This window comes from Chiloscyllium plagiosum, unplaced genomic scaffold (assembly GCF_037043375.1).
Source record: "Chiloscyllium plagiosum isolate Xiang-an unplaced genomic scaffold, Cpla_swu_hap1 HiC_scaffold_2, whole genome shotgun sequence".
NCBI lineage: Eukaryota > Metazoa > Chordata > Chondrichthyes > Orectolobiformes > Hemiscylliidae > Chiloscyllium > Chiloscyllium plagiosum.
In genome coordinates, this window is record NW_028270140.1 from 113,896,216 (window position 1) to 113,918,799 (window position 22,584).

Below are 22,584 nucleotides of genomic sequence, written 5' to 3' on the forward strand. Positions count from 1 at the left end.
AGTCAAGTTGGCAACATAGTTCATTTACACTGGCAAGATGCAAGTCAATGTTCCTTGAAATTGTAAGACCCTGGAGCTCCCTAGTGTTTTTTCATGGCAATACCTTGACCATGCAGAATATACTGCCAACCCTTTGCTTCTGTGGTACAGATTGTTGTGACTATTTAAAATTTGGTCTTCTTGCAGTTGTCCCTTTTCAATAATATTAAATAAAGAAGTCAAACCAAAATACATGCAGAAACCAAGTCCAAAAGGGAAAATGTTCAACCAAAATGCCAGCAAGGTGTTTACTAAAAGAATCGAAATTTCTCAATGTTGTGTAAGTCTAACAGGATAAATGATTACCAAAAAGCAGAGAATCTATAAACCTACAGCCATAAAAATTCTTAAGTGGTAGGAAATCATGAAATGAAAGGTGAAAAAAATACCTCAATTCATCAAGTCTGAAATGGTCCAAATTGGTCAACAAAAAATTCAGAAACATGACTATCCAAAATATGCAGAAATTAGTAAAAGCAATTTTGAAGGAGAAATTCTGAAATGGAAAATGTTAACTACATACATAGCTGCAAGAGAGTGCATTCTGTAGGAGAAAGCCTGTAATTTTTATTCATACATAAAGTATGGGCACTGGTGGCAAGGCCAACATTTACTCAGCACTCTTAATTACACTTGAGATAATGCTGGTGAATTACCCCCTTGAACTACTGCAGACCATGTAGTAGAGTTAATCCTGTAAGGTTGGGATTTCAAACATGATAAGGAAGGAACACTAATACAGCTCTTGGAGATATATTGTTTGGAGAGGAGATTGTAGGTCACTACGTTCCCATGCGTCTGTTCCATTGCTTTTCTATTTTACACTCGTTACAGGTTTGGAAAATATTGTGGAAGGAATATAGATAAATTGTATCTTGTAAATTGTTTACATTGCTGTCATTGTGTAGTTGTGGTCAGGGGAGTAAGATTGTGGTAACAAACTTATCAAGGAGACTGTTTTGCTCTAGATTGTGCCAAGTTTCTTGAGTTCAGTTGGAGCTGCAATCATTCAGACAAGTGAGACGTATTCCATCACATTTCCAATGGATATCATGTAATTGGAGGAGAAATTTTAGGGAGTAAGAAAAAGGGCTATTCATCACAGAATTCCCAGACTTTGATATGCTTCTGTCATAGCACAATATATGTGCTTCTACATTCAACATTTTGATCAATAGTGACCACCCAAGATGTTGATGGTGGAGGAGTTCAGTGATGGAAAAGCGATTGAATGACATGGACTGGTGATGTTTCTCTCTTTTTTTAAAATGGTCTTTGCCTGTATTGTATGGTCTGAGTGTTATTTGCCACTTATCAATCCAAATATGAACACTGTCTAGGTATTGCTGTATGCCGGTTCGGTGTCCTTCATCATTGGAGGATCTGTGAAGGGAACTGAATGTTGTATAATCACCAGCAAATAAACCCAATTCAGCCTGTATAATGGATGAAAGATTATAATTTAAAACTGCTCTTAGAAATTCCTAGCAATGTCCAGGAGCTGAGATAGCTAGCACTGATTAGCCACAATCATTTCCATTTGTGTGAGGTATAACTCCAGCCAGTCGAAGGTCTCCCCTCACCCCTCAGTTTTACTAGAGTGACTTAATACTACACTCAGTTGAAAGTTGCACCATTGTCAAGGACAATCACACCGATTCCACATCAAGAATTTAGATCTTTTAACTGCATTTGGATCAAGGCTGCAACAAAGTCAAAAGTCAAGTGATCCTTTTGAAACCCAAACTGGAAGTGGGAAAGCAGATTATTACTAAACGTTGCCTGATAGCAATATCAATAAAAACTTAAATTATTCTATTCTCAACCCATCAATAAAGTAATGGGGCAATAATTAGCCAGATACACTTTTCCAACATTTGTCCTCAGAGCACTTGCCATTTGCCATTTTGACACATAGATGCCAGACTTTACTGGAACAGTGTGGTTAGGAACACAGCTAGTTCTGCACTATAGGTAGGATGTTACGATGGCCCATGTTCTTTGTGGGCTCAGGAATAAACTGATTACATGGAATGCATCTAGTTGGCTGAAGACTAGCATCTCTGATAATGCAACCTCGGGAAGAAGAGGAGATGGATTATCTACTTGACACTTTTGTCTGAAGGCAGTTGTAAATTCTTAATTTTTGTCTATTGCATTCATAAGCTGGACATGTTATCACTGAGGATGAGAAAATTCATGAAGACTTCCCACAAAGATATAAAAGAGACCTAAGGGGCAACTTTTTCACACAGCGGGTGGGACAGGTATGGAACGAGCTGCCAGAGGAAGTGGTGGAGGCTGGTACAATTGCAACATTTAAGAGGCATTTAGATGAGTATATGAATAGGAAGGGTTTGGGGGGAATATGAGCCAGCTGCTGGCAGGTGGGACTAGATTGGGTTAGAATATCTGGTCGGCGTGGACAGGTTGGACTGAAGGGTCTGTTTCCATGCTGTACATCTCTATGACTCTATGATTAATTGATTAATTGTGCACCAATAGTCATTAACAAATATAGCAGGTACAGTCTGCTTCATTATTAGAGGATCTATGAATGGAACGAAGTGTTGTACAATCATCAGTAAATATCTCCATTTTTGACTTTCTGATGGAAGGAAGATCATTAGTGAGCACTGTAATATCTTTGATTTGATTGGTTTGTTGTGGGATCGCTTAGCATGCAACTGCATGTGGCCCTACGTTATGGCTTCAGCTGTTGGTCTCTGTAATCAACTGAAAACATCAAACAAAGAAGTCTTTCAAAATACAGCATAGTAATTTCTATCTCTAGCAAATAATTAGATGCATTAGCTACTATTAAATGGAACAAAATGGAACTACGAATGTACTTGAATCTTTATAACTCAACAGCAAAGGTGAAAACAAATAATGATGAATTTTCATTCAAAATATTTAAATCATCCACGACCATGTTCTCAAAGCATGTTTTAATTTCAATAAGTAACAAATATCAAAGATTTGTATGGCATTTAGCATTCACAGGTAAAGAAACTCAGGTGAAAGGAAAATCGCATTATTCAAAATGCCCAAGCTCCTCAACATTCACAAAACATATGGATGTTGAAGCTGTTTATTGCTATGCTTACATCATTCCACAAAGCCTTTGGATATTCCCAATATCTATCAAAATTGCCTGAAAGGGAGATGTTTCATGGTTACCTCCAACTACAAAGCTTGGCAACATCAAAAATCAGGATGATTAATAGGCAATTGTTGTATGCAACTCCTAATTGTTTTGCCGTGCTATTGTTATGTTTACATAGGTATTTTGTTCTCTTTAGACCAGTACACGTGCTTTTGTGGAATGAATGCGAACAGTTGCAGCCTGATCTCTTGCCCATTGGCACAGCTTTGTCCCTTAGTTTAATATTAAATTGATAACAACACAACTTTTAAGGTAGTAGCGGCAGGGAGAATGTGAACATTTACCATCATTACATCTCTGAAATGGATAGCAACTCCTGGAATCTACAAATAAAAAGTTTAATGCAGAAATACAGAAGTCGCTATCAGAGATGCCATGCTTGTCCATGTGGCGGCTTAGTAATGTTCTCAGAATACAATCAAATTCAAAAATCACTGTACTAATGAAAACCTGCACTTTCAGATTATTAGGTTCACTGTAAAAGTTCTTCAAAAAGTTATAGCTTGTTCAATAAGGTTAATCTGGATTTTTGAAGGTATACTACAATTGACAATCATCTCTGACTCTGAAAAGCTAATTTTACATTTGTGGAATGTCATTTTTCTCCCCCCCACTCGCCAGTCAAAACACGTTCCATGTTTTTTTCTAAAGTTGTTTATGATATTTCAGCTAGTGCCTTAATCGTTTGTATATGTATATACAGTGCACTTTGTGAAATATAATTATTAGTGTATTTTACTTCTGGGTTTGATATGATTGGCTTTGCTTGTTGTTGGATGACTACTGAATTAGTGTCAAATTCAAATGAAAGCTGAGAAAGGAATCTATGCCACAGAGACTGTTAAACCCTATGGGAGACCTTTATTTTTAAATCAAGTTCAGAAGTGGATGCTGTTATTTCGCTGCTGATCGGAAAATCTAAGCCAATGTTTTTAGAAAAGCCATACGAAAATGGTATGAAAATGCAAATACCAAGTTTTCACAGCAATCTGTGTAATTCTGAGATTGGGTCAAAATTTGACAGAGTTTAAGTCTGCTGCTGACTGTAAGTACTTATTTGATGGCACTAGTGAGTGCTTTAAATGTGAAAAATATTAAATGTCCAGTGTTAATGTTACTAATTTCTACAGCTGGATAACTCCCCAAAAGAAAACTTCAGTTATACATTGGGAAGTGAATACACAAACAAGCAAAAGATATCTTCCAAGTGATTCTGAGCACGTGGATAGATTTCCATGCATGTTGGAACAACGTTAATGCACAAGATAAAACTTATGAATTTTGAAAGTACAATTCCAAAGTGCCACATACTAGGGTTACAAGGATCAGGGAATTAGTAGATATTAGCTAACTAAAGCAAGTACTAATTCAAGCACAAAAAGTAGGTGATGACAAATAAAAAAAAAGACTGAGTGGGAAACCATGCAGTAATGGATATCCACAAGGATCTGTTCTCAGCCTCCCACTGTCTTTTGATATTCAGAGAATTCATAAGTACCACGGTAGATTATACTTGTAATATTGCAAAATTTTAAGGCATCAAAGTATGCGGTTATTTGATGAATAGACAAACAAAATAGTCTGGAACAATTTAATGGTCAGGTAACAAACAACACATTAGTTCTAGGGTCAATTATACTAAGATTACTCACACAGAGAAAATACATGCACTGGATAAAAGTGGCTTCCAGCACCAAAGTGGAAATGTTGAAGAATTAATGAATAATTTCAACCCATACTTTATAATAAAACTGCTGCATTTTCAATGAAAATGCATACAAAGTAAAGGTTTTTGCAAGATTTTGTCCTGCCTTCAACTCACTTCCATTTGAACATAGGTCACTGCGAAAAGTTTTGGATCTTTGAATTTACCTTTTCATGTGAAGACCCTCCTCTAAAAGGCCTAAATATACCTATTTCTAGTTTGAGCCAAATGGACAGATGTGGGTAAATTAAAATTAATGTGGAATAAAAGTGACATGATACATTTTAGGACAATAAAAATAAGGAATACAACTTTATGGTTAATGGGAAGACATTTGAAAAGATAATTTCCTGAAATTGACAGGTAGGTATGTGAAGAGGCACAAAAACTTTTAATTTTATAAATCAAGAAACATAATTCAAAAAGTACTCATTAAGTTATACTTATAGTACTGTATGAAGTATTAAGATTCCCTCAATAAAAAAAGAGAATATTAAAGCCATAAAAATATTTAGTTTTGATTCAAGCAATAATTTTTCATCATGAGAAATTTATAGTCATGAGTAGGTACTAAGGCAGGAAAAACATTTAGTAAGGTGTTTGACATAAGGATGAGTATTTGAAGAGTCTAGCTAGAACATCACAATTTTGACAGACTACCATTAAATGGTAATTGGGTCAAGTATCGAAGAGAACATGGAATTCAATCTGGACACTACAAAGTGGCAATCAATAATAGAAACTATGAAAGGTCTGCTGATCACACAAGGCTAATCAAATTGTAGTTAATAAAATTACTTAATAAAGAACAATGAATAATGACAAACAGAAAGAACTGTCTAAATACTTTGAGAAGATGCACCATTTACACAGTACGAGCACATTATCTCATGACACTTAGATTTATCACAAGTATGGGTGGACAAAGTTAAAAATCATACAACGCCAGGTTATAGTCCAACAGGTTTAATTGGAATCACTAGCTTTGAAGGAGTGACGCTCTGAAAGCTAGTGCTTCCAATTAAACCTGCTGGACTATAACCTGTTGTTGTGATTTTTAACTTTGTCCACCCCAGTCCAACACTGACATCGCCAAAGTATGGGTGGAACCTTGAAGAACTGAGGGGTTCAAACCTCTGTCTGGAAGTCAATGAAAGACCCTTGCCTTTTCCAGGAAATTTCCTGAAGAAGGGCCTGTGCCCGAAACGTCGAATCTCCTGTTCCCTGGATGCTGCCTGACCTGCTGTGCTGTTCCAGCAATAAAGTTTCAACTTTTCCAGGGAATGCTTACTGAACCACATTGTAATCTTCCATTGGTATCACGACCTTGGGGGAGGAAATTCTACTCAGTGAGAGATGTCAGCCAATCGGGTGGTTGGAAGCAACATAGATTGAAGAGGGAAGGTGGCATGGTTGACACCATTCCACTGAATTAAGTGGCCCTCCTACCTTTAAGTAAGCCACCTCTGGGAACAGCTGTTTCCTTTCAATATCAATGAGTTGTCTCAAATTAGTTTTGACAGCCATTTTTAAAACCAAAGACCCAGAGAGAATGAGAAGTGCAAATGCACAAGGGGCATATACCGAAATGGCAGAGCTTTTCAAAGGTATTTTCCATCCACAGAAAATTTCTCATTACCACCACAAACACTTCAGAACCAAAAATGTCTTGTACCTCATTTCTCAAAAGCCCAGCATAAAAGAAAACAGGAAAAGTAAGAGGACAAAAAGGATTGATTCTGACATCGAAAACAAAGAAATTAGGTATCATCTCAAATGTTTAATTCTAAACTTCCAAACTAAAATTTCCTGAGTTCCAAAGTTAGAAACAATAAAAATTCCACTATACACAAAATAAATATAAGCATGAACTCACACAGGTACAACATATACACCTGCACTAACCAGGCAATGAAGAGCAATATTTTGTATCTCTGATTATGAACTTTCATTGGCACAGGACCATTAGAAACAGGAACAGCAGTAGGACATTCACACCCACGAGCCTGCTCCTTCGTTCAATAGAATCTTGGCTGATCAGACATTCCACACATCCATTTTCCTGCATTTTGCCTCTAACCCTTGATTCCCCTACTGGTGAAGGATCTACTTATAGCAACCTTAAATATACACAAGGACTCTGCTCCCACAGCCCTCTGTGCCAATGAGTTCCAAAGACTCACAACCTCAAAGGAGGGATTCCTCCACATCTCAGAATTAAGAGATGCCAATTTAAGACTGAGATTATGTCATCTGGTCCTAGACTCTCCCATGAGGGGAAATATCTCCTCAACATTTACCCTGTCAAGCCCCTTAAGAATCTGACAGGTTTCAATAAGATGACCCTCATTCCTCTAACTATCAATGATTAGAGATGCAATCTGTTTAACCTTTGCTCTGGAATAATACCGAATATCCAAACTTTTGAAACTAACTAACAAACAAATATGCAATGACAGTACACCTGCAAACATGGGGAAAAAAAGCTGTTTTCACAACAAGCAAAGTACTCTTGGAAATACTTTAAATTGTGAAGTAAATCAACAGGCAATATTGAAAAATGATGTTAAATTGAACAATTCAGTTAACAAACTACAAAGGACTAATAGTTGCTACACAAGATTTCAGTTTGCTTGAAGGGAAAAAGTACCAAACCAAAAGTAACATTTGAAGTATTTATCACATTTGTAAAATAATGCATGCACTATTAACCTTTATTCAAAGTAAGTAAATCAAAATGGCAAGAAAACGAAACCACCGTCAGCCACAGCTATCTTATCCAATTTCTACATTAGAGGAGATAGCATAAATGCAAACCTTGAAGCAATATTTACTTCTGCATGACACACCTCATGTAAGAGTCGAACATATCTAACCTTATTAATGAAGATTAAAATTTTTGCTGGCAAATGTTCTGGTTTGCTGAAAATTGCAATCATTTAAGGTTTCTTTTAGCTTAAATTGGAAACAAAAATACTCCTAATTTTACTCTGACAAGTTCTACAATGACAAAAACTAACTCAAGTTTTGAATTCTCACAATACGTGCAGAAGCGAAACTATCTCCATACTGAACTCAGCAACTGACACAAATGGGTTAAGTCTTGCACAATGCAAAGTGCCTCCAGAAAATCAAAGTCATTGTTTTATTTTAAAACAAAAGCTTTGTAAAATTCAATCAATTTATTATTCAGATAAGATACACAATAGGTCATGATTGTTTACCAAAAAGATGAATCACTTATGCCAAGCCAAAAATTCCACTTACCTATATTTTATTCTTCAGTAAACCACCAGGATCAACTGCACTCCACAAATGTTTTGAAATGGCACACTAAGTGTGGCATTCAGTGTCATTTAAGTTATTCATCAAAAGCTTCAAATTAACTGAAATAACTTTCTCACAAAAACAAGTTGTGAGCCAAGTAATCAGATCAAGAGGTTACAGGAAAATCAAGATTTCATATCATATGGTAAAACAAAGTCAGAAAATATTGCAAGAAAAAATAGCTGATTTTGATCAATTTTTGCTTCTGCATCACATCTCAAATTATAATTGTAACTCAGAACCTTGTTACAGTCCACTAGAGACCTCCAGTGAGCTGCCAAATTCATTTTACACACATTTTCCAGGCTGAAGTATGTCTTGGACAACTTTTTGTAAACTAAGATCCGAACTAGATGACAATTATGAGGAAAAAGGTTCAAACCATGAAACTTCAGGTTCATGATATAAAAATGAATCAATGTCATTGAAAGGCTCCCCGATTTGATCTGTGACTTACATAATCATGAAAGGCTTTTGCTTCACTAGAATGTTCACAGGTTTCTCTTCTTTCAGGTGCCGCACAGTAAAGGTCCCAAAATACACTGAAAGAAATTATCTTTTATTAATAAAATTTCATATTAATCTAAAAACATTTTTCAATGTTCTCTAAAACACAGATCACACAAGTTGTTGATATAACTATTTCATTTAAAATGTTAACAATTTCCTCTTTTTGAGAGAATAAAATATCTTTACTCATCTTTAAGATCATTAAAATCATGCAATTTTATTTAATTACATTTGTTTACATTCACTGAGAAACATACTAGTAAATACTTATAAACAACTTGGAAAGACAAATTCATCCTACCATTCCACCTTTATTGTCATTTTTGAAAAACTGACAAAATCAAAATAATGTTTAATTACACTGACTTTAGTCAAGATTAAAAATCACACAACACCAGGTTATAGTCCAACCAGTTTATTTGTAAGCACTAGCTTACAGACCGCTGCTCCTTCATCAGTTAATTGCCAAGATGAGATAGTTTGTATTGACGTTGCCACAGTAATTAGACACTTCAGGGCCTCAACTAGCCCATGTCACTCAAAGCATCCATCATCCTGGACAAAATACATCACGTGCTGGATAGACAGCATACATATGCCACTGCAAGACACTCAGTGTTATGCATCCCTCCCACAGCTGGACTGGGTAGAGGAATAAAAGTCCAGTCTTAATGTTTTTATTTCCCAATTCGTAAAACAAAAACTGAACAGTGGATGTTCAGCCCAAGCAAATTCATATCCAATCATTTTCAACCAGCAAACCATCTGACCCCTAAAAATCAGAAGAACTCTTGAGCATCCAGAGTGCAAAAGGTTCAAAATGACACAAATTCAATAAGAAAGTTCTGATGAACACTTATGAAGTATGCAATCCTACCACAGTGAAAAAGGCCAATGTCTTTCCTCCCCACAAGTTGTCATCATTGTCAGCAATCACTTGCTAAAAATATGATTGCCCACCAAGGAAATTCCTTTTTACTGGTCATGCATTAAGTGAGTCCTTGCGTGGCTGAGGAGTCTGATTCTAGAGCCTCATTTCCAACCACATACTTGGCATGTGTTCCAGGAGATGGAATTGCCCCTTTGAGATCACTGGCATCCCTTTCTCCGGTTCCTTTTCCGTACTTCCTCTTGCTAACAAGCATTCTCAGAAAATTGTGTCCCTTCATTCAGGAGGCTTCTCTAATTCGATTTCATCTGAACAAGGTCTCCTACACATTGACATCTAGAGCCCTACGGCATGGAGACAGGCCCTTCGGCCCAAACTGATCCACACCAACCAAAACGTCCATCCACATTATGTTGGATTTCTTGAAGAAAGCCTTCTGGGTCTCTTTGAAATGCTCCCTTTATCCTCCTCTTGTTTGAGTGCTTTCCTTGAGCTGTGTGAAGATGGTTTGTTTTAGCAATTCAAATACAAGCATCCTAGGCACATGACCGGCCCAGCTGAGCTGGTTTCAGCTGATCATGGCCTCGATGCTGCTGCTGTCATTGACTCCTTCAAGGACACTGTTGTTAGTATGCCTGTCCTCAAAGCTGATGCAGAGAATCCGTCTCAAACAGCATTGATGGTACTTCTCAAGGGCCATGAGGTAGTATCTATACATAGTCCACGTTTCAGAGCCATATAGAAGATTCAGAAGGATGACTGTCTAATACACAAGGATCTTGGTATTAGCATAATATCACAGTCATAAGAGACTCCCATCCTTAGGTATCCAAAGGTGGTGCTCGCAGACTGAATGCAATTGAATCTCTGCATCAATGTCAGCCTTAGATAAAAGGAAGCTCCCCAAGTAGGGGAATTCTTCCAGATTTGAGAGGATTTCTCTGTTGATCTTAATGGAGTTAGGGACCTGAACTTAGGATAGTTTGAAAAGGGAAAAAAGGTATGAACGAAGATAATCCAAATTTTTCACAGATATGCAATACAGACATTCTGCATGCTCTAAAGCTTTGTATATCCCTAGGCAGGCACTCAAGAGGGTTTGAAATTCAACTATGGGAATGTTTGGTATAGCGCATGCACCATTAAGACAGAGAAATTCAGAACAAAAACAATATATTTCAGAAAATGTGTACATCACTACCTTTGATGCAGTGTTGAAAGTAGCACCCAATTTTTAAAAAGTTTTAGACATTTTCCCCAAACATTTCATTACTCTTATTTTGTATTTATTTCAGTGGCATTCACAGAATTATGTTGCCACAAGTGTATTAGAGGCTTATAATACCTATGTAGCTTTCCAGAAAAACATGATAATTTCTCAGTGAATGCTTTCACTTCACTGTTATTGGTATCAATCATTTCCTGCTTAACATCAAAAGTTTTGCCACAAATGTTCCCTCTGCAGTTGAGCAAAAGGATACCAAATCAGATTGTTTTATTGTTAAATAGATTTTTTTTTAATTCTGTCTACATGATAGACAGAAAGATTTTTAGTGAACTATAAAGAGAACCCAGAAGAGAAAAAAACCCAGGAAGTCCGACGAATGAAACAAACTGGTCGGACTCATTTTGCATAATTCAAAATGGAAAGGAACATATTGATCCGAATATTTATGGTTTCTACCCTCAGAATAATTTTTCCTAGGTCTTGGATACAGAAGGCAAATAAATTTAAGCAACAATGTGTCATCGGGGAGGAGATGGCCTAGTGGTATTAACACTGGACTATTAATCCAGGGACCCATGTAATGTTCTGGGAATCTGGGTTTGAATCCGGCTGGAGCAGATGATAGAATTTAAATTCAATTTAAAAATCGGAATTAAAAGTCTACTGATGGCTATGAATCCATGGTCAGGGAAAAAAAAACATCTGGCTCACTAATGCCCTTTAGGAAAGAAAAACTCCCATCCTTACCTGGTCAAAACTACAAGTGACTCCAGGCCAACTGCAATGTGGTCAATTCTTAACTACCCTGGCGAGCCTAGCCAGCTACACCCTCATCCTATGAATGAATAAAAAGGCTGGGCAGTTACCAATGAGCTCCCATCTCCAGCTGCTATTCCCACAGTGGATCTGAGGCTGACAAGCCACAATGAGAAGCTAATTGTGGTAGTTTAAAAAACAGAATTCAGTGTTCATCCTATTACAGGACAATTTTGCCATCACACAGGCACTTTCTAGTCTGAAGTTTCATGACAGAAGCAAGTTAAGAAATTTCCAAGCAGTTTGAATATGGAGATGGTGGAACATATATTTCATATAAGCAGTTCATCTGAAAAAGAGTTCCTGCTGTGAGGAGGGAAGCTTGTTCCTGGATCATGGGAGGAGACATCCAAGATCGGTCAGGTGACTGCTAATTATCTAAATTGTTACTGACACTAACAGATGACCCCTCATTGGTCTTATTCATTCATTCATTCCCACCAGACACCCAAAGTAAAGCTAAAACCATTTTCCAGCATTTGGCCCATATCCCTCTAAACCTATTCATGTATTCATCCAGATGTTTTTTAAAGGGGGCAGCACAGTTACTCAGTGGTTAGCACTGCTGCCTCACAGCGCCAGGGACTCTGGTTCGATTCCAGTGTTGGGTGACTGTGTGGAGTTCACACATTCTTCCTGTGTCTGTGTGGGTTTCTTCCAGGCGCTCTGGTTTCCTCCCACAATCCAAAGATGTGCAGGTCAGGTGAATTGGCCATGCTAAATTGCCCATAGTGTTAGGTGCATTACTCAGAGGGAAATGGGTCTGGGTGGGATACTCTTCGGAGGGTCGGTGTGGACTTGTTGGGCCGAGGGGCCTCTTTCCACACTGTAAGGAATCTAATCTAATCTAATCTAATCATGTTGTAATTGTATCAGCCTTCACCACTTCTACTGGCAGCTCATTCCATACATGCATCACCCTCTGCGTGAAGTAGTAGCCCCTTCGGTCACTTTTAAATCTTTCCCCTCTCACCTTAAACCTATGCCCTCTGGTTTTGAACTCCTCCACCCCAGGGAAAAGACTTTGTCGTCTATTTATCCTATCCATGCCCCTCATGATTTTATAAACCTCTACATGGTCACCCCTCAGCCTCCGATACTCCAAGGAAAATAGCCCCAGCCTATTCAGCCGCTCCCTATAGCTCAAACCCTCCAACCCTCACAACAACCCTGTAAATTTGTTTTGAAACCTTTCAAGTTTCACAACATCTCTCCTGTAGCAGAGAGACCTGAATTGCACACCTTCTATAAGAAAATACAATTTATTGCTTTCTGTTGACCTTGTGTCATGACAAAGCACATAGCAGTCAAGATAGACAGAACTTCACAAAAGGGCAAAAGTGAGGACTGCAGATGCTGGAGATTAGAGTCAAGAGTGTGGTGCTGGAAAAGCACAGCAGGCCAGACAGCATCCGAGCATCAGGATGAAGAAGAGATTTTGCCCAAAACATTGATTTTCCTGCTCCTCGGATGCTGCCTGACCTACTGTGCTTTTCCAGCACCACACTCTTGACTCAAATCTTCACAAAACCCAGGTAGACTACATTAGCTCAGATTAACACAATGCCACAGGCACTGATAGACACCACATGCAGAACCTTTGCCCTTCCTCATACACTTTCACCACCAATTTTATCAGGGGGTGGCATCCGATTGCATCTTGATCGTTACCTTTAACACAGCATACTGTCACTGCAGCGAGAGAGGGGAAGCTGGTAGGGTGTTATGTGTTTAGTTCCACAACATGCCATCTTAGCATGAAAGGAACGTACGTTAGTCCACCTATCAACATCAGTCAGCACCCATCTAGAGAATCAGGTTCCTGTATATGAGCAGACATATGTTATGTGTTGTATCAACAAAACTAAAGGCCTTACTTACTCATGTGTTTTCTTCAGTCATGCCAGAATATTGCAGAGGAGAGCAATTGCTGAGTGTGGGTGAGACAATACAACTTCTATGACCAGGATGTCAAGATTATGATCAAAAATACGCAGGTGGAAAGAGAAAACATACCCAAAATGAAAATAGAAAGTATCTAATGTGACGAAGACAGGATGGTAAAAGATTGCATCCACTGAGTGCAGCAGCAAAAAATCAATCCAATGCCACAGGAGGTTCCACAACTTATTTTCCTCTTGCATGCAGAGTTGTTTAGCAGAAGCACACAAAGGCCACTGTGATTGATGACATTTGAATGGTGCACTTGTTGGGACAGATGTGGCACATACAATCATTCGTTTTATTGGCGAGGTATGTCCAAGGCACTCCTGTAGGTCCAATCAGTTATGGCCTGAAATGCAATTTGCCACTGTCACATTGAAGAGTTTGTCTCTGGTGACTTAATAGAATTGACTACTGTATGTTGCATTTGCTGGAATGGAACACACAATCCCAGAGAGATGACCTGGACAGGGATAGATCTGCAAGGCTACATGTGATTCACATAGTTAAGGAGACTGTGGTAGAAGCAGCAAGGGTGCCAGCTGAGTTCATTGCTGATGATTGACAATCACATATAATTAGTGACAAAGTGATGTTAGAAGCATATTTGAACAGAGTGCCAATGGTGAAGGTGATAATGCCAGTGCACTAAGCAAAAAGGGATATTGGTAAGAGGGAGCGACCAAAGGGTGAGTTGCATGATGAAAGTTCCGCATGAATAGTTGAAAGCATTGACCGAATCCCACTGTGATATTAAAGAGTTAATTTGCTCTGATGACCTGCAGGAAATTGGATATCCCGAGGCTAGGGTGGGATGCCTCTGACCTACGGGTAGATTGCGAGGAATTATATTCCCATCCCTTGCCATTCAGAGCCATTTACATGGCCATCTCCTATTATTCAGGGATTATTTACATTTGCATCATCATCCTATTCAAAATCAATAAGAACATTACAGTTGGAATTTTGACTACTCCCTGTAGTTAAAAAAATGATTCACAGCAGATTTGACCATTAACAGATGATTTACATTATATTGTTTCTGGAAATGATGTGGTCACTGCTTTGTGTCTTGAGTGGCAATGCGACTGTGGGGGAATGACTGGGGGGGGGTGTCTTGTCGGCATTATTGATTGTGATGTAAAGGTTTTGTATAAAGAAAGGACTGTTTCTTTTGTTCAGAAAAACCTCTTGACACGCTTTGCGAGCATGGCGAAGTGTGTTAAGAATCTCTCCAAAGTTAGTACTATATTTGCTGAATAAAATTTGATTGTTGCTCACAGAAGTTGGTGTATGCAGTTGCATCAAGTGTGTAAGAAGCTCAGAAAAAAAGAACCTCACACCACAATGTCAAAGGTTTAATCTCCTTTAGTGTCCCACATGGGTCCCAGTGTCATTTTCTCTTCACTAACAATTCTCCCATTCTAGCTGGCTCATCACTCAGAAGATACACTTTAGGAAATCTAATCTAATCATATACTGAGGGAGAGGAGATGTCAAAGGATGCGCCATCACTTCAAACCAGCTGATTATCTCCAAAAAAGGTTACACATACAGAGTTATGGCACATAGTAAAGAGTGACATACCAAAATGTAGGAGATCTCTGCACCATCCTCCACAGAGCAGGAAAGTTAGTGATGATGATGATAATGACGACGTTCCAACAGGCATTGTGACAGGAGTTACAGTACTTGGAGAAACAGAACCAGATGTGCAGAGGTAAGACAAGCTCATGCACTTCAAGTGGAGGGATTCCAGTGTAATGATTAACTCAACTTTGTTTTGGAAATGCAACTGCATTAACTCCAACCATGAGAAACTGGCCAAAACCATGCAGTATCTCATATATTTTATACAAAGAGTAGCAAATTGCCCTGCAATGGGTTGAAAGCTCACTCAGTGGAGTGGTACGGGCTGTTCACAGGATGAGCAGTGGACTACAATGAATACATAAGGAGATGCACATCTACAGCAGGTTGTTTGTATTGTGGCACAGTTGGAGCTGGAAATGCTAAATATCACACGCGAGCATGCAGCCCCACCCACTCTACATGAAATGTGTAAATATTAATCTTCTACCTCCAAACAGCCAAAAAAATAGTTTCTTCCAAAAGCTGGGTAAGGATTGACAAATCTGGATCTCACAGCCACAATATTAAACTCTCTGTAAAGTCTCTACAACTCCACAACAAATCCAGTCCACTATATCAGCAACCTAGCAGTTCAAACAGAAAGACTGCACATGAGAGTTTGGCGGTGCATCAGGTTTTAAAGCTTTTTAAATGTTTACTACTAATAAACTGTAAGGCTGATGAATTCCCATGTCAGGAATTTGCCATAATGTAAGGATCACCTAGAGATTGATATCTCTGAAAGTGCTGATCCTGACGCAGTGCCAGCTGCAATGCGTATAATGATAGTAACCTCCACTACTTTGCCTCACTCTTGTTGCAGGTCTTTCAGCAAAATTCTCAATAGTGATGCTGAGAAGGCTACTGGCCCTAATAATGTGCTGAAACACATTCAGCTTCCACTTCCAGAATGTATCTGACACCTATAATCAGACAGCAATAGTGGAGGCAGGAATGGCCAACTCACGGAAATCAGGCCTGAAGCCCCACCGCTGCTACAAATGGAATTAAGATGAAAAATGGTACCAGCACTGATAGTTTTCAATTTCTGGATAACTCAGTCTATCATATCTACAGTTTTGTTGTACATTCAGCTATTATGTGCATATTATTGCCAGATTTTACAATTCTGATCATATCTGTTTGAAACACTCAGTAAAAATGTAAATACATTTATTACATTAAAATATTCAAAATGGACATCATTTTAAACAGAATAGAAAGAGAACATTTCTACTAATTACAGTGATATACAGTGATACTAATTACATTTCTACTAATTACAGTTTACAAACAAACACCTGAGAAAACAGGGTTGAGTTTTGTGATGGCATTGAGGATACAGTCAATGGAACAAAAAAAATGGGTGACAACCCCATTCTGGCAAGCTACAGGATCAAGGTTTGTATCTATTCAGTAGCAGGCAACCAAGTGGTTGTTTCCAAGGTGAATGTCCCTGTTAAGGATGGTTGCCTGTCCCAGGAGCTGCCAACAAATTTCAGGACTGACAGCTCACCATTCTCAACAACAGAATCAACAGGAGCTCCTTTTTTTTAATATTCAGAATAGGTTTTATATGCCATTGAACATTTCTTTTCCCTCGCCAAATCACTGGTGTTACTCTTCATTTGTTTTTGTTTAAATAAAGAACCCAGCTCTTAAATACAAAAGTCTAATGACCACTAATGGGACTGCATCAGGTGGAAGAGGACACAAAGGATGTATAGTGCCACCCTCTTACTGCAAGTGCAGTAGAAGCATGCTCAGAATGCTTTACAGGACCTCTCCATGAACCAAAGAGGTCTCAGGTAGGAGAGTCTCAAAGCACTAAGCATGTCAGGAAATCAATTGGATAGGACATGGAGTCGCCCCTCATGACAGAGTACCACCTTTGCTGCCTGTAAATTCCAACATCCAAGAGAAAGGACGTTTTTAATTTTCCACTCATGTGGCTCCATTTGCCTAAGGATAGGACGGCCATCTGTCTCCTCTTTCTCTCCAACTCCCCTACCATTCTCACCTGCCAGCCCATCTCCTGGGGGCTAGTAGAATCAACCTAAAATTTCTATTTCAGAATTCATTCATTAGATTGTTTAGTTGCCTAAGATTCAGAAAAGGCACACAATGCATCACCTGACAATGCCTTTCAATCAGACTGTACATATGCTGGCAGGGATCTTTTGAATTATGATTTCAGCACGCTTAATGCTGTTTACATGAAAGCAGCTTTTTTTGTTTAGGGGATCATGTTGCTTTCAGAGGTTAATTATACTTGTTTATAGAATCCCTACAGTGTGAAAACAGACCCTTCAGCCCAACTGTTGTTTTTTTTTAAGTATTGAAATGACTATAAGTAGTTAAATTGTTATTTCACAATTGAAATACATATTCTTGCCTACATAAAATACGTGTACACATACAGATTTTATGTACATATTTACATGGATAAAACTGTAACAAGCACTCCCTTACTCAGCCAGTGTTTTAGAGCCAAAATTAGATAATGCACAAAAATTCAAGTTAAAACAGGAGTAAAACTTAAATTTATTCTCAATAATTCCAGCAACAGTAGAAACCATTTTACAGATGGCTGCATTAAACACCACGCATCTTATTATGTTCAGTTATCTTTAGAAATCTTGGAACTCATACTTGATATCTGCTTCTCAAGTCTTTTTAATTGGAGGAGTCAATACCAATGGTTATAGAATAATAGAACCCCTACACGTGTGGGAACAGGCTCTTCGGCCCAACAAATCCACACTAACCTTCCGAAGAGTAACCCACCCAGACCCATTTCCCTGACCTATTATCCCTGACTAATGCACCTAACCTACCTTCTTGTAGGGAAACCACGTTGACTAAAATATTGTAATCCCCTGCCTGCCCAGTTCCAACCCGTCACAGAAGCACCGGTAAATACTCCGTCTGGACAATTGACATTAAAAAGCATAATGTTACTTCCATGATTATAATCTCTCTGGGAACAGGAGAAACAGTAAGTTGGTATATACACCAGTATCCAAATGCCAAATTCAGCAGCAAACGACTTTCATAGATTCACAAAAAGTTTTATTGCAAATTTATAGCACAGTACATACATCCCTGCTGGACCTTTTTCTTGTCCAAAAACAACCACCCCACCAGGCAAGACTTCAGCTTTTTATTTTACCATCACATCAATGGGATAGAACTCAGCACAGTTTTTACTTTGATAACTCACCACCAAATTATCCTGTCACCTAATTACAAACACTACCCAGCAGGGGCAGTGTAACATTAACAATAAGCAAAAAAGGGGAGAAGCTCACAGCTCTTTTATTTAAAAACTCAAATCTCAAATGATAACCAATTAATAAACTGTATGACAAGAACGTGCCTCTCTTTTTGATGACAAGAACTCAGATCTTAAGATATTTTCTAATTATCCTGTTCAGAGATGTAAATACACACCTCTGGATCAGTAGGGACTTAACTCCAGGCCAAGAACTCTGCTCCTTTTTTTTTAATATTCAGAATAGGTTTTATATGCCATTGAACATTTCTTTTCCATCGCCAAATTTGTTGTTTTTTAAATAAAGAACCCAGCTCTTAAATACAAAAGTCTAATGACCATCAAGTGTACTCAATCAATTCTGAAGCTGATCTGTTTGAGTCTTAATGGGATCTGCATTTTGAACTCCAACATACTCCCGCACGATAAAGAAAAAGCAGTTGTATGTAGACAATAGTACATCGAAAGTAAAATAAAAGCAATTTCATATTCCCACTTTTAAATAGTGAGACATCCTTACTGTTGAATTTTCAACTTTTCTGTAGAAGCATTCCCTCAGGTGAAACAATCCAATTGCTGATGACTAATATATACCCTACTATTATCTGGAAATTATTTTCCTGTCCAGCATCTTGTTTAAACTGGCATTATCTATTCTAAGCCTTTTATAAATTAGTCTTTTTGTAGAATGTATATTATCCCACTAAAAACAATTATACAAGTAGTATTCTATTGGTATTTTTTAATCCCTTTTTATATATGGTATTCCCTCCAAGATTTTAAGCAAATAGAATACCATGTCAGCAACAACAAAAACCAGTCTCAATGGCTTCTTATTTTCTTTAACTCCCAGACCAAGGAACAACTTTTCCAATTTGTTCCAACAAGCATCATCATAAATATTCCACACTGGAAAATTTGCGGCCAGAATGCTCAGCATGCACTTCTGACTTCACTTTTAAAAATATTCTCATTTGTTTGCAAGATTTCTTCCACCTTTGGATTTTTCATGGCCAGTCTAAGTTCCATCACATCAAAACGTGCATTTGGTCTGGTCTGTGCACCTCACATGTACCCCTCTACCAGAGCACCAATTATTTTTGTGTCTGTCTATATAGGTGTGTAGGTAGAGTTTAATCAAGAGGTTAGAGGTTTAATTAGTAGAGTTGTATGTCAACAGTTCATAATTCTTTGCCTACAACTAGAACTTATTTATTTGTAATAAGGAGTAATTCTTGTTAAGTACAGAACCTGATCCATGCTTTCTGTTAACCTGAATTTAAAAAGACAAGTAAATTGGGGAATTTTGTGCACTTTGATAAAATATTTAACTTTTGTGACAACTTTGAGACTAGTGGCTTGATTTCCAGGGACCCATTTCAGCAAGGTGTGACAATGGAACATCTCCAGATCTGCCTTTAGATGTGAACACCCTAACATTAATGGAACTGCCTTTAGTGAAAAATACCATATCTGAGAAGAATCATATAACCTATAAATACATTTATGCAATTTCCAGAGTGTGCCCTCTACTCCTGATACTTCTTTAAGGGGCTAAGGTGCCCTGAAAGAACGTCACTGATACATGTAAAGTTATACTTTCAAGCAAGGTTGTTAAACTGGTTGAAAGGATTTTCAGAATTACCTTCCCAGCTGCAGGAAAACTCTTTCTAACAAGACATTTGTCAAAACCTCCAGCTAAAAAACTGGCCTGGATCATATACGTCCTTCTATCACAGACTTCAAAATATACCCCAAATTCTTTCATATTTGTAACTCTCTTAGATATTTTATTATTTTACCTCCCATTCAAACATTTCCCAAACATGGAACTGCTAATATAATCCAATATCTGAGGAGGATCTCCATTACTCACACTATCCAGTCATGCTTCCTTGCCACGCTATAGTCTCTTTCCTCACACTGAGATTTCTATGGATAACTTCTGAAAGAATATTTTCTACGTATGTGAACTATTCCTAAATGTATCTTCAAATAAGTACTCAAACTGTGTTTTCTTGTTCTCCCCTCTCCAAGTCCCTTGCTGCAAATTCATGGCCCACCCCTGTCACTGATCTTGGTCGTTTTGCCAGGTTTTATGTGTCCCATCAATTTGTCTGCACATCCCACTATCATAGCAATTCTCCAGTCATCTCACTGCTGCCATGACATGTGAAATAACTTTTGGCAAATGATGCCCACGAGATTACTTTTTCACATTTCTCACAATCAGTATATACATTGCTTCATATTTACTGAGTTCTTAAGTGCTGCCCTTCTGGTTCTAAGTTATAGAACTCATGAGTGTGCAAAGTATATGTTGTTTCACTATCAACAACTCTCCTACATTCTCAGAGTCCAGATTTTTGTAAGTCATCCCCACTACTCTTGAGGAAGCTAGTTTTATAGTCTGATTCTCATGTTGTATTATGAATGTTTCCCGTGAGAGTGAAGGATAGATATGGCAAGTTACATCTGGCAAGTTGGATGACCAGGGATGACCATGGTCAAAAAGGAAAGAAAAGGGAAACATACCTAAGGCCGAAGTGAGTGGGAACTGACAAAGCCCTTTAAGTATATAAGGAAAGTAGGAAAGAACTTAAATAATTACAAGGGCTGAAACGCGTAATGAAAAGTCATTAGCAAAGATATATAAAAAGCAGGGAGGTAGCCAAGCAAAAGGTTGGCCCATTCAATGACAAAGGATGGAATCTATATGTGGAGCCAGAAGAGGTAGGTGAGATCCTAAATTAATAGCTTATGTCAGTATTCACCAAAGAGTAGGAAGTGGTGGAGGATGATCTCAGGGAAGGGAGTGACAAATCTCTAAGCCAAGTTGCTATTAAAAACGAAGAGGTTCTGCATCTTAAAAGTATTAAGGGAGATACTTGGGTAGTGTCTCCCACCCATCCTCCTCCTCTAACCAAAAAGGAAAGGTTCTGTGCACCAGATTGGTAAGGTAACGAGTTTATTTTTTATTTCTTATTTTTTCAACAGTCTCTTTGGGAATTTAGAATAGTGGGAATGGAGGTTAGGGCAGTTGAATGTTCCTCCTGCAGAATGTGGGAGTTAAGGGTCACCACTAGTGTCCCTGCTGACTACATCTGTGGGAAGTGCACCCAATTCCAGCTCCTCGAAAAAAGCCTTAGGGAACTGGAGCTGGAGCTGGATGAACTTCGGATCATTTGGGAGGCAGAAGGTGTTATTGAGAGGAGTTACAGGGAGGTAGTCACTCCTAAGGTACAAGAAAAAGGCAGATGGGTTACAGTAAGGGGACGGAAAGGGAACCGGCAGGCAGTGCAGGGATCTCCTGTGGCCAGTCCCCTCAAAAATAAGTATACCGTTTTGGATACTGTTGGGGGGGGGGAAACTTACCAGGGGAAAGCAGTTGTGCCCAGGGCTCTGACACAGAGTCTGTCCCTGCTGCTCAGAAGGGAAGGGGGAAGAAGAGCAGAGCAGTAGTCATTGGGGACTCCATAGTTAGGGGGACAGAGAGGAGGTTCTGTGGGGAGGAGAGAGACTCACTTAGTGTGTTGCCTCCCAGGTGCTAGGGTTCGTGATGTCTCTGATTGTGCTTTTGGAGCAGCCCCAAGTCGTGGTCCACATAGGCATCAACAACATAGGTAGGAAGAGAGATGGAGATTTAAGGCAGAAATTCAGGGGGCTAGGATGGAAGCTTCGAGCTAGGATGAACAGAGTTGTTGTCTCTGGTTTGTTGCCCATGCCACATGCTAGTGAGGCAAGGAATAGGGAAAGAGAGGAGTTGAACATGTGGCTTCAGGGATGGTGCAGGAGGAAGGGTTTTGGATTCTTGGATAATTGGGGCTCTTTCTGGGGTAGGTGGAACCTCTATAAGCAGGATGATCTTCATCTGAACCAGAGGGGTACTAATATCCTGGGGAAGAAATTTGCCAAGGCTATTGGGGTGGGTTTAAACTAATCCAGCAGGAGGACGGGAACCAAAATTATAGTTCGAGTATAGGAAAGGTTGAGAGTAGGGAGGTCCGAAATCAAGTTTCAGGGACGCAAGGTGGCACTGGCAAGCAAGAAG

General features: G+C 38.7%; 1 protein-coding gene across 4 annotated transcripts in view; it reads right to left on the minus strand.

The window, feature by feature from the left end:
- Positions 1 to 22,584, minus strand: part of ssbp2b (single stranded DNA binding protein 2b) — a 384,293-nt gene that overhangs the window by 232,568 nt on the left and 129,141 nt on the right. For all 4 annotated transcript variants that reach the window (XM_087999746.1, XM_087999743.1, XM_087999738.1 and 1 more), the window contains exon 4: positions 8,698 to 8,782. In XM_087999746.1, coding sequence (XP_087855872.1) covers positions 8,698 to 8,782 — 85 coding nt within the window. The remainder of the gene's footprint in view (positions 1 to 8,697; positions 8,783 to 22,584) is intronic.